General features: G+C 46.0%; 1 protein-coding gene across 1 annotated transcript; it reads left to right on the plus strand.

Annotated features, from left to right (window-relative positions):
• The first annotated feature begins 3,599 nt into the window (after positions 1-3,599).
• On the plus strand, positions 3,600-10,733 carry AHSG (alpha 2-HS glycoprotein). The gene is made up of 7 exons (XM_081137669.1): positions 3,600-3,885; positions 6,112-6,222; positions 6,398-6,482; positions 6,845-7,011; positions 8,196-8,297; positions 9,306-9,386; positions 10,042-10,733. Exons 1-7 carry the CDS (start codon positions 3,673-3,675, stop codon positions 10,348-10,350), a joined length of 1,068 nt encoding a protein of 355 aa, XP_080993795.1. The 5' UTR covers positions 3,600-3,672; the 3' UTR covers positions 10,351-10,733.
• Positions 10,734-11,006: the final 273 nt, after the last annotated feature.

Raw genomic sequence — 11,006 nt, forward strand, 5'->3', positions numbered from 1 at the left:
AGCCCCGGTGACCCCCCTCCCCATGCTCTCAGCCCGGTGCGAGCAGAGAGAGGGGTATTTCAATACAGCGATGCGGGCCTCAGAAAACTGCAGAGCCCGGGAGTCAAAAGAGGGAGACAAAGGACCAGGAGGGGAAGCGAAAATGCCTGTCTCCTATCGGCAGGCAAAGAAGCTGGGGGTGGGGGTGGAGGTGGGGGGTGTGCGGGGGCTGGGGGGTGCGTGGCGCTGACCCGGGAGCACGCAGGAGTGTCCGCGGCAGGTGAGCATCTGTCCGGGTTTGAAGGCGCCCTCGGCCCAGGGAGAGGCCGCTAGCGTCCCCCCGGCACTCTGCTGCGGCTCTTTCGGAAAACGTCCCCAAATATCACCTGTTTTCGCCTTCACTGTCAGTAAGTAAAGGGTGACACTTCTTTCTAAGGAAACTGAAAGAGTTTAAATGAGGGATCATATTATTCAGCTTGACACCAAGGTTATTTTAGTTTATAAGCATTAGACAGATGGGATATTTGAGATAAACCCAAAGACACAAATAAATTGCACTTAAAAAGAGTTCTGCTGCTTTCCCCACATCTAAGTTCCCAGAAAAGTGAGTGTGGAAGCAGAGGCAGAGGAAAACAGAAAACAGCTGACCGGACACTGCACCAGTCCAATGGCAGGGCTATAACTGGCAGAGCCTTTCTGATAGCAGTTTGGCCAAAGAAATTAAGAGCTTTAAAAATATCCAAATCATTTTAATAAGTTATTTCACCAATAAGGATCTATCCTGAAAAAATAACTAGAAAGCCAAAGATTACCCCCCAAAATGTCACTGATGCTTTTGAATAAAGTAGTGATCACTTGAGAACAAACTAAATGTCCAACAGTAAGAAAATGCTAAAATAAATGAGAGACAAAACAGAATTACAATCATTATAAGCATGTTTTTCAAGTCTAATAACATGGGAAGATATTCCAGTTATAATGTTACATGAAGAAAGGAGAATACATAGACATTGGTATGGGGAAGGCCTGGGGGTGGAGTGGATGTGGGGCCCAGGGGATCAATGGGGGAAAAAGAGAACATCTGTAATAAAAAAAAGAAAAAAGAAAGAAGACCACAAAGTTATATATGCAGTATGATTTAAATTCCATTAAAAAGACAAAGTGGAAATGCACTAAAACATAAACACTGTTTATCTTTGTGTGATGAGAATTTGGATGAGTTTGTTTTTCTGTTTACAGGTGATAGGATAATAAGTGAGTTATGAATTGCTCTTTATTTTCCTAGCATCAGCAAAACAGGACAATACCTAGTGTTTCAGAAATTGTCACCCATGGAAGATCCAAGAGCAAAGATTCCAAAATAAATGATCCTTGTATAATACAGGAATGATCAGAAAGGCTGATCAAACAGAACTTGCCTTCCTCCCCCACCCTCCGGTTGGGATGGCAATAGAACCATCCCAAGATCAGTGCAGAAATCCCAGGGCAGAGGGGACCTGGGCCTCACCATGGGGACGGGGGAGGAGAAGGGACACACAGATAGCACAGGGAGACATCACATGGCATGGAGGAGCCCCCTGAGTAGCAGGTGACACCGCTGCAGTGGTAGGCCATGACTGCACGGGGGTGTCTAGGCAGATGAGCTTGAAAGCAGCTTTTTTAGGTCCCCACACCATGGGTGAACACAGCAGCTAAATTTTCCCAAGTTTAAGGAGAGAGTAGCACTTAGGTGAGAGAAGTCTAGAAAGGGTTCCACAGGTGGATGTGACTAAGGACAGATGAGACAGGTGATAACAGCATCGGCCCTTGCAGGCTAACTAGGCAAAAGAGAACGCTCCTTTCTGCCTTTACTAGCGCAGTATTTGTGGAAGTCACCCCGTCCCCAGTTCAGGCTTGCTTTTAACCCCAGAGGGAGAAGAAGCATGTGAGGGGCAAACACTCCTTGGTGGGGCTGGGTTTCAACCCAAGCACCTGGGAGAACAAGTTACATGGAAGTGATTAAATCTTCACAAAAGAGGGCTCAGAGTCAGAAACTCAATTGTGTGGTGGAAAATAAAGTTATATTTTATATACCAGAGCTTATGACATACGAAATATTCACTCACTGCATATATTTTTGTGATTTTCAGATTTTTTACTAATGACCGTATTTTGTATTTTGTATTTTAAAAAATCATTTAAAAAAAGAAAGAAAAGCATAGCATCCACAAAAAGTTGCTCATAAGTCAAGACCCTGAAGAAAATGGGGCAGAGTCACCCTCGGTTCTGAGGATCATCTTGGCCACAGTTCCTTTTGTGTCTCTAAGTGCCAGGATCTCCCTCTCACAGAGAACCTGGAATCCTGACCACACCTCTGAACTTCTGTCATTAAGAACCTTTGCTAGAGTAGGAGCAGCAGGGAATAAATGAGAAACTAGTCCTTCTGGCTACTTCCTGTGCCTTTCACACTACTCCCTTGTCTCCCTTCCTCCCCCAACAAGTCAATACTAGTCAGCTCCCCTGTAGAAGGCCCCCTCTTTTTTCAAAACCAAGTTTTGTTCTCTGAAGCAATAGCAAACAGAACAAATCCACCCACACACAATGATGACCTCGAAATGTTTGAAGAACATGTTGGTCCCCATGTTAGGGCTTCCTTGCTCCAGGCTAATCCAAGCCTGGTCCTGTGCTCTGGCCAGAAAGGCTAACTCTAATTCTGCTAAGGCTTCAGAGGGCATTTAGGAGGCACGCTCTCAGCTGCGCCTGCGGGGTCTCAGCCTGCAGTGGGGTCTCAAACCCAGAGCTTTGCCAACGAGTGGCTGTTAGCCCCGGGCTCCCCTCTGCTGCACTTGTGCATTTGCTGGGGACTTGGGCTACGGGGGGCACATGGCCACTGGTGCCGATCACACCCAGCCACCCAGGAGACCCAGGTCAGTGCTGCCTGTGCTGTCACCTACAGGGCCCTGGCAGTGAGGTCTGGAGCCAAAAGGATGCGAGAGTGCAGAATTCCATACTGCTCCCCTGGCAGTAGCCCTCCCCCGCTCTGCTTTGGGAATCTCCTCTTCTCACCCCCATTCCCCACTTTAGGCAGAAACATCTCCCTTCTTTCCTTCTTGTCTCCAAGGATCTTACCCAATATCTTGGCATGTCCCGTAGCCCCCTTCTCACTCTAGAGCATCTGTCCCTTGCTACATCTGTGGGCTTTGTTCTCCCTCCAGGACCCCTTTCAGAGGAGATAACACTCCCTGACATTAGAGGATTTTGTCAAATTGCTGCACATCCCCCTTTCCCCTCACAGACCCCATGGTGTGCTCAGGTCACAACAGAAGGCACTGCCTCTGCTGCCAAACCCACAGCACCCTGGGCTTGCCATGCCAGCCCCCCTCGCCTCCTTGCACACCTCATCCCCTCAGCCTCCTCTCTGCTGCTGTTACCATGTTGCAAAGCTGACCCTATCCCTAGAAACATTGATTTGGCAGGTTTCTTGGGGGCCAGCAATGTCCTAACCTATTTGTTTTTCCAGGGCTGATGTTTGCAGGAATTTTCTTGGAACCACAACAGAAATCATCCCACATCTTTATGCAATTCCTCTGGGAGGTCTCGACAGATAAATAAAGCCCTGGGCCTGTCCACGGTCTACCTTTCCTGGCAGAGCACCTGAGTGTCTCCTGAAACCTGCAGCACCTGCCCACCTGACAGGGCCTCTCTGGAGCAGCCATGAAGTCCCTCGTCCTGGTCTTTTGCCTTGCTCAGCTCTGTGGCTGCCACTCTGCCTTGCTTCTCCCAGATATGGTTCCTAGAGTACTGAACTGTGATGACCCAGAATCAGAGCAAGCAGCCCTGGTGGCTGTGGACTACATCAATAAGAACCTTATTAGAGGCTACAAGCACACCTTGAACCAGATTGACAAAGTGAAGGTGTGGCCTCGGGTAAGTGAACCTGCTGTGTATGAGCTGAAAGAACCTGTTTGTGGAGCTTAACTGGGTGTCTCAGAAGATCACATCTCTCAGCACAATGGAACCGCAGAGGGTTAAACTCTAATTTCTTTCCAGAGGGAGGGAGGGGGCAGGTGCAGGGCAAGAGAGGACACACCCTATTCTGTAGCCATGGGTCTCAAGGAAAGTAAGTGCTGGAGGTTGGGGAGATTTCTAGAAGAAAAGGATATTTTGAAGATTGAAGGTAGAAAGTGTGGCTTGATAGAAAATGCAGGATGCAAGAGATTGAATTCTAGTTGCCAAATTATCACTGACTGGAAATCACTTATCTTGCTTTTCTTCTGTTACCTCTGGATGAAGACTGAGAATGAATGAAACTAGCTTTTGGCAGTTTACCTACTATATGCCAGGCCCTTTCATATATGTTATCTGCTTAGCTCCTCCCACCCCTCAGTTCTGTGTGGTAGGTATTTTCCTTGTCTTACATAAGAAGAAACCAAGGATCTTATGTAAGAAGAAACCAAGGCTCCCCCCCTCCCCCCCAAGTCATATAATTAGTAAGCATTTGTCTGGGATTTTATTCCAGACCTGTGTTCCTTCCTCTGCACATGCTGCCTCCAAGACTCTACATCCCAGAGAGAAGTCTTGGCATGAGACTTCCTCATATGCTAGACAGGAAAACAATGCAGTCAGTGACAATAAAGATCAAGCAAGAAAACATGTCTTGGGAATCAGTAGAGAGATCTGGAGAGGCAGGGAAAAGGCATCTGTCTCCTGACTATTTTGAAATTAGATTGTATATCTGATGAGGAATAATTCTTTCCAAAAATGTTGAGTATAATCCTTCTGAGGGCAAGAATCAGTGTCAGGTGCTATATTGGGTTGAGCCACATGAAATTGCCATTTTTGTATATTAAAAGCAGTCAAATATTGGCATTTTAATGGTTCAACCCAATACAAAGATGAGAAAAGACATAGTTAGTGCTCACAAGAGGTTTAGAATCTAGAGAGGAAAATAAGGTAAACATCAGGATATCTGAAGTAACATCTGATCTCCTAATGGGACAAAATATCTAAAATCAGGATTGTCCCAGATGGGTTTTAAGAGCTCTGCAACCATACTGAAATACAGAGGAAACACTGATCAATTCAGGGGGAATAATACACAACATGCATATGTAAGGAAAAGGCAATGAACAGACATTGTGGTTTTCACTAAAGGTAGAGCTTGAGAGTTACTTTCTTTGAGAACCCAGGAGTGTGAGTCTCCTGTTCCCTGCAGCTCTAAGTGTTTTCAGGAAGTTAACCTGGGCACATCTACACATCATAAAACACAGCTTTCTCCAGGAGATGAGATTCCAAGGCGTCAGGTGCTAGTGATAAAGGCAGAACAGAAATAAGGGGCAAGAAGAACTGGGGTGAAATTTTAAAAAGGCATACTTGTACCTTCTTGATTTCGCAGGCCTTGAAGAAAGGATGCAGAAACAGGTGAACTGGCAAGAACGATTCCAAGGAGTTATACAAGCTCTCCTATCACTGTCCCCCCCACAGCTCCTTTTTCAGGTCTATGCTAGTGACTTACACACCGCTTCCTCTGTCAAAGGGGCTCCTCTTCCCCTCAGCACCAGAAGGGGGCAGGAGAGGGCGGCAACTTTGCATCAGGCATTTACAAGCCAAAGCCCAAAGCCAAGGACTTGTCCTTTAGGAAGGAAAAGGAAGTAGGGAAGGAAGAAAAGTAGATGATGAGAGGGGAGGAAAAAAGAACAGAGGGAGGGATGGAGAAGGTAGAGACAGTATGATATCATCCTAAAGCACCTTATTTGCTGCTTAACTGCAAAAAATCCAAGGCTGACTTTTTCAAAGCACTGCTTGAAGGGCGAAATTTTAAAAATGAAATAGGTGTCAGCATTCCCTTTTAGCTTCTAGACAGAGCTCAGAGCGGTGGCTGTGATCCCATCATCCTGTCGAAGCCCACGCCCCCTTCTTCCTGGTAGACACCGCTGAGCACCTGCCCAGCCGGCTGAGGAGGACGGGGAAGCCCAGCTGCGGCCCGGCTCACAGGGCAGGGCAGAGCGGGGCGGAGTCGCAGGCACAGTCCTAAGGACTTCCCTCACCTCTCCAACAGGTGGTGGGTTCCAACCCAAGGGGGGCTTACACTTTGCCCTGATCAACAGCACGAGGGCAATACACTGCTCACTTCTTCCTTCTGTGTCTCCACAGCGGCCCACGGGAGAGGTGTTTGAGATAGAAATAGACACGCTGGAAACCACCTGCCACGCATTGGACCCCACCCCCGTGGCCAACTGCTCTGTGCGGCAGCTGAGGGACCACGTGAGTGGCACTCTTAGGGTGGCTGCGGGTAGTGGCCCAGCCAGTTCCACCGTGGTTCTACACAGAGCAGGTCCATTTATCCAGTTGCCCAGCCTGCCCTCATGGCTAGCCGATGTGCAGTTTCTAAAACTGCCAGCCCTCCTGCAAGGCCCTCACCGTGGGTTTATTTCTCTAGGCTGTGGAAGGAGACTGTGATTTCCATGTGCTGAAACAGGATGGCCAGTTTTCCGTGTTGTCTGCAAAATGTGATTCCAGTCCAGGTAGAGATGATTCTTCTTATTTTGACCTTGTAGAGAGAGTGAGGAAGGAACCTGCATTGTTATCAGCATGAGTAGTTCTAGCCACTTGGTTGGTGAGGAAAAAGAGAAGCCAGATTTCCTGGGTTCTAGGACTGTAAAACTGTTTTAGGGAGCTGTTCTCATGGGAGGTGAAAATTGCCCCTTGATGAGAGGGGGTCCTGCAGAAATGTCAGTATGACAGGAGCCACCCAAAGGTTTAGTAAGAAGCAGAGAAGATGCCTGAAGCCATTTGGATCATGTCTTAGCCCTTTCTAAATAAGCAGAGCTGGGGTGAATGCTGTGGAGAATTGCAACCCTGATCTCTTCTTTTTCTCTGTGCCTAGACTCCAAGGAGGATGTGCTAAAGGTGTGCGCAGGCTGCCCCCTGCTGGTCCAGTTTAACGACACCAAGGTGGTGCATGCTGTAGAGGCTGCACTGGCCGCTTTCAACTCTCGTACTGATGGCTCCTATTTTCAGCTTGTGGAAGTTTCCAGGGCTCAACGAGCTACAGTAAGACTGAGGACTTTTGACAAATCAGGCAGTTTGGTGGCACTTTGGGAATGCACGTGGTGAACGACCAGTGAGGGACAGAGCAGGTGCAGGGGCAGCAACGGGAAGGCAAGGAGGGTGGTGGGAAAAAAGGGAAAAAGAGTCCTGGAAGGTATGAGGACCCTGAGCGTCAGGTGGACCCAAAAAACTCTCAGGGCCTCCTCCATGCTGAGCCACTCTAACACAAAACAGCCAGACGTTGCCTGTCTCCAGTTTCTCAGTTCTAGTTAACACCAGGGCTCTCCATTCACTAAGTGGGAGTTCCCACATTGTCTAGAGGCACTCACTAGAAATTCATGCATCTCCACATCTTAATAGATATTTATGAAGGCAAGAGCCTACTCACACAGATAGGCGTATAGTGGCAGGATCCTAAAATGCCTTTTGAATCACTGACGAAAATCTAATTATACGGTGGATAGTTCAGCACATTTGAATGCAACAAAATTCTAATATTTACCAAAACTGGTATTGTGGATACCAGCCGTGGCATACTTGGAAATGCACTGTATATATAAGTGGTAAATTCTATTAACCTGAATATGTGCTTCTCAGGACACCCTCACCCCCAGACTATACCAAATAACAGATATTTTATTATTGTAAATATCTGTATGCTCCATAAGAGCTATAAAAAAAGAAAAGCATAAGTATCTTCCATACTTTCATTTCTATTTTGCATTTGATCCTGCTCTATACAATTGGTGGGAGAGGTATTAATTAATTTCTTTACTTTCCCACTCCATCTTGGAGTAACCTGAACCTTGGGTCTCAAAGTGCAGCCCCAACAGGGAAGGCTGGGGTGGGAGAGGCAGAGTTCTCACTCAGGTCAGTGTAAGCTTGGCCTCTGGGTTCCTGTTTCCTATTTGAAAACTCACTCTGCCCTGAATGATGGACAGTGGGTACCTGCACCTTTTTCAGGGGAGACCCACCCCTGAACTCTGTATACAGCACTCCAGAACAGGAGGTCACAATAGCCACCCTATGCAACCCATCTTTTCTGGCTACTCATTGCGGTCTGTGTAAAGGTGCTCCCTAGAGGGTGCAATGACACGGCCCTTGCTACTTCCCTCCAGCCTCTCTTTCCCTGCCTTTTTCATGCCAAGTCATGCTGCCTCATGAGCCTTTTCATTTATTCTCATCAGCCTTCTGCATTTTCAACCTACGTGGAGTTTGCAGTGGCTGCCACTGACTGTGTTGCTAAAGAGGTCACAGACCCAGCCAAGTGTAACTTGCTGGAGGAAAAGGTGAGTGGGCCAGGCCCTGGGGATGGCAAAACTGGTCATAGAACAGAGCATCTTTAGAGCAAGCTAGTATCTTGGGGCTGTGCAAAATACCCACTCCCTGTGGGGCTGGGTCATGCAGGCCTTCCTTTGGGGAAATCATCTCACTTGCTGGAGGTCCCTGGTGTTAGGAAAAAGACAAAGACTGTCCCTAACTAAGCCAAGTCATGCCCAGTTGCTGGGACTGTGAAGTGTAGATTTTCTAGATATATCTCTGATATGAAATCTTTCAAGTCCTTGAGCCAATAAGGTCTACTTCTAGGAATTTAGCCTAAAGAGAACATTAGAGATGTCTGACAGAAATATATCTATATACACATGAAACTAATATAAGATAATATTGAATGTAACCTGTAATTGAAAAATAAAAATTTTAAAGTAAATAAATAAAAATAAATTGTTCCATAATTGAGAAATATATCTTTAAAGATGATTTATCATAGATACAAAATGACCCACAAAAGATCTGAATGTTTAACAGGGGAGAGTCTCTGAATAAAATAATGGCACATCAGTAAATAGAAAATTACACAGACACTAAAAAGTATGTTTTCAAGGAATAATAAGTGATGTAAAAAATGCTCTCATATTATAGTAAGTGAAAAAAGCAGAATACAAAATGGTATAGTCACAATGATCCCGATTTCAAAATGATATTTAATCAGTATTTAAAAATAAGAAAGAAATACATGGATGTTAATGGAAGCTCTCCTGAATTACCACCATTTGGGGAATTATGGTGGACTTCTCCCACTGTCAAAGTATTTCTGTATTGTCCGCATTCTATATAGAATTATATTTTATATATCTTCTGTAAGCAGAAACTATAAACTTTACAAAAAAGTTTTTTTAAAAAAAAGAAATTAAGAATTCAAGGTGTTTTTTTCCTTTTGATTGTTGGAGTATCAATGAAACTGGGGGAGAAATCCACTTATTGAACCAGTTCAAATAACTCTTGTCTTTCTGTGGCAGCAATACGGCTTCTGTAAGGGGACAGTCACTGAGAAGGCTGGTGAGGCTGTTGCAGTGACCTGTACACTGTTCCAGACACAGGTAACAGGGTCATGGATACACTTGCCCTCATCTTCAGAATACAATGCCCCTTGACATTTATGCAGTGTGTTAATAATTATAGGGCATTTGCTGCCCTGTCCCTTTGAGCCCCACAATGATAAATAGTCCTGGGGTATGTGGGACCATCAACAAATGGGAGGATATTTCAGCCATTCTTCCCATTCTTTCCCCCTGGTGAACTGGTGCCTACAGGTAGAACCATCCTAGTGGGTATTTGACAAAGCCCCCTTTTTATTTGTGGGCGTGGGAGTGGTTTTCTGAGTTGCAGAGACCAGGTGGCCAGAACTGCCTGGCAGCTCCCAGTGGCTGCAGGTGTAGATGTCAAAGAGGGTGACACTGCTGGTGAAGGTTAGTGATCAGGTGGGGTGCTTTTGCTTGTGGGATATGTGTAAGTTCACAATTCCCAAGACAATTGGTGAGAAGGGGCTACCATAAGCCAGTTACCCTCTCCTGCAGCTCTGATGACAATCTTTTGCACCGAGGTAGTTCTTTTTTGCCAGATTCCTTGCAAATAGAAATTATTACTGTGAGAGAATTAGGTGGGGTTCCACCCAGAAGCATGGGTGGCCTTGTCTAGGAGGAGAAAGATAGCTAGCTAACCTAAGGAAACGGTTCTCTCTCCATGATACCGCAGCCTCAACCAGACAACACCAATGCACCCACCCCTGTGGCGGCCTCGGCTGGGCCTATGCCTCCTCCAGCTAACCTGCCTGCAGCTTCAGCTCCACCTCTGGTGGAGGGAGTTCCCCAGCCAGACCTGCCAGAGAACCGGACACACAATGACCTTCGCCACACCTTCACAGGTGTGACCTCAGTGGAGTCCGCCTCAGGAGAAATGTTCTATGTGGGAAAAGCACCCAAGTTCCTGCAGCCTAGCATGGCTGTTTCTTCGGTTCCAGCGTTCCGCCCTTGTCCAGGGAGAGTCAGACACTTCAAGATCTAGATGAAGGTCAGAGATGAGAAGGATTGGCGGAGAGAACATAGCCACATTTTGTCCAAGTTTGAGTAGGGGTAGGGGCCTTGTCTGCTATCAAAGCAAGTGCTACATGTGGTCTAGATTAATATCAAGTCTTGAATCCCAGCTTCTCTTCATTCTTCAGGAAACAGAAGCAGAGGGAGTGATGGTTATGTCTGATAAAAGGCATAAGGCCTGCAACTTGTCACTGTTTTGATACTAAGCCACCACTATTACGTTCTCTGCCTTCTTTGACTTCAAAAAAACAATTGGAACTGTGACTTTGAGAGGTGCTCTTGCTAAGCTTAAATCTGCTTGTTAATAAAAGTGTCTGAAGGACCTTCCTTAATAAAGAAGGTTCTAAGCAGAAATGTGGTCATGATTATTGCCTACTTCTTCCAAGCTCATGTGTGGGGCCTGTCTTCCCAACAGCCACCCCACAAGTGTCCCTAAGCAAAATCAAAGTGAAAATAGAGACAAAATAGAACAAAAACCTGCTATATTACTATACACAGGAAAAAGTGAGACTAGAATCTGCTCAAAACCCATAGGATATACCCATTTCCTTATGAGAAAATAATTCTTTTCGTTTCATAAAGGTCAAAAATATTGCTAAAGGAGTGCTAAGTATCTTAACTTTGTAC

The sequence above is a fragment of the Miniopterus schreibersii genome, assembly GCF_964146895.1.
Source record: "Miniopterus schreibersii genome assembly, chromosome: 5".
Classification (NCBI taxonomy): Eukaryota; Metazoa; Chordata; class Mammalia; order Chiroptera; family Miniopteridae; genus Miniopterus; species Miniopterus schreibersii.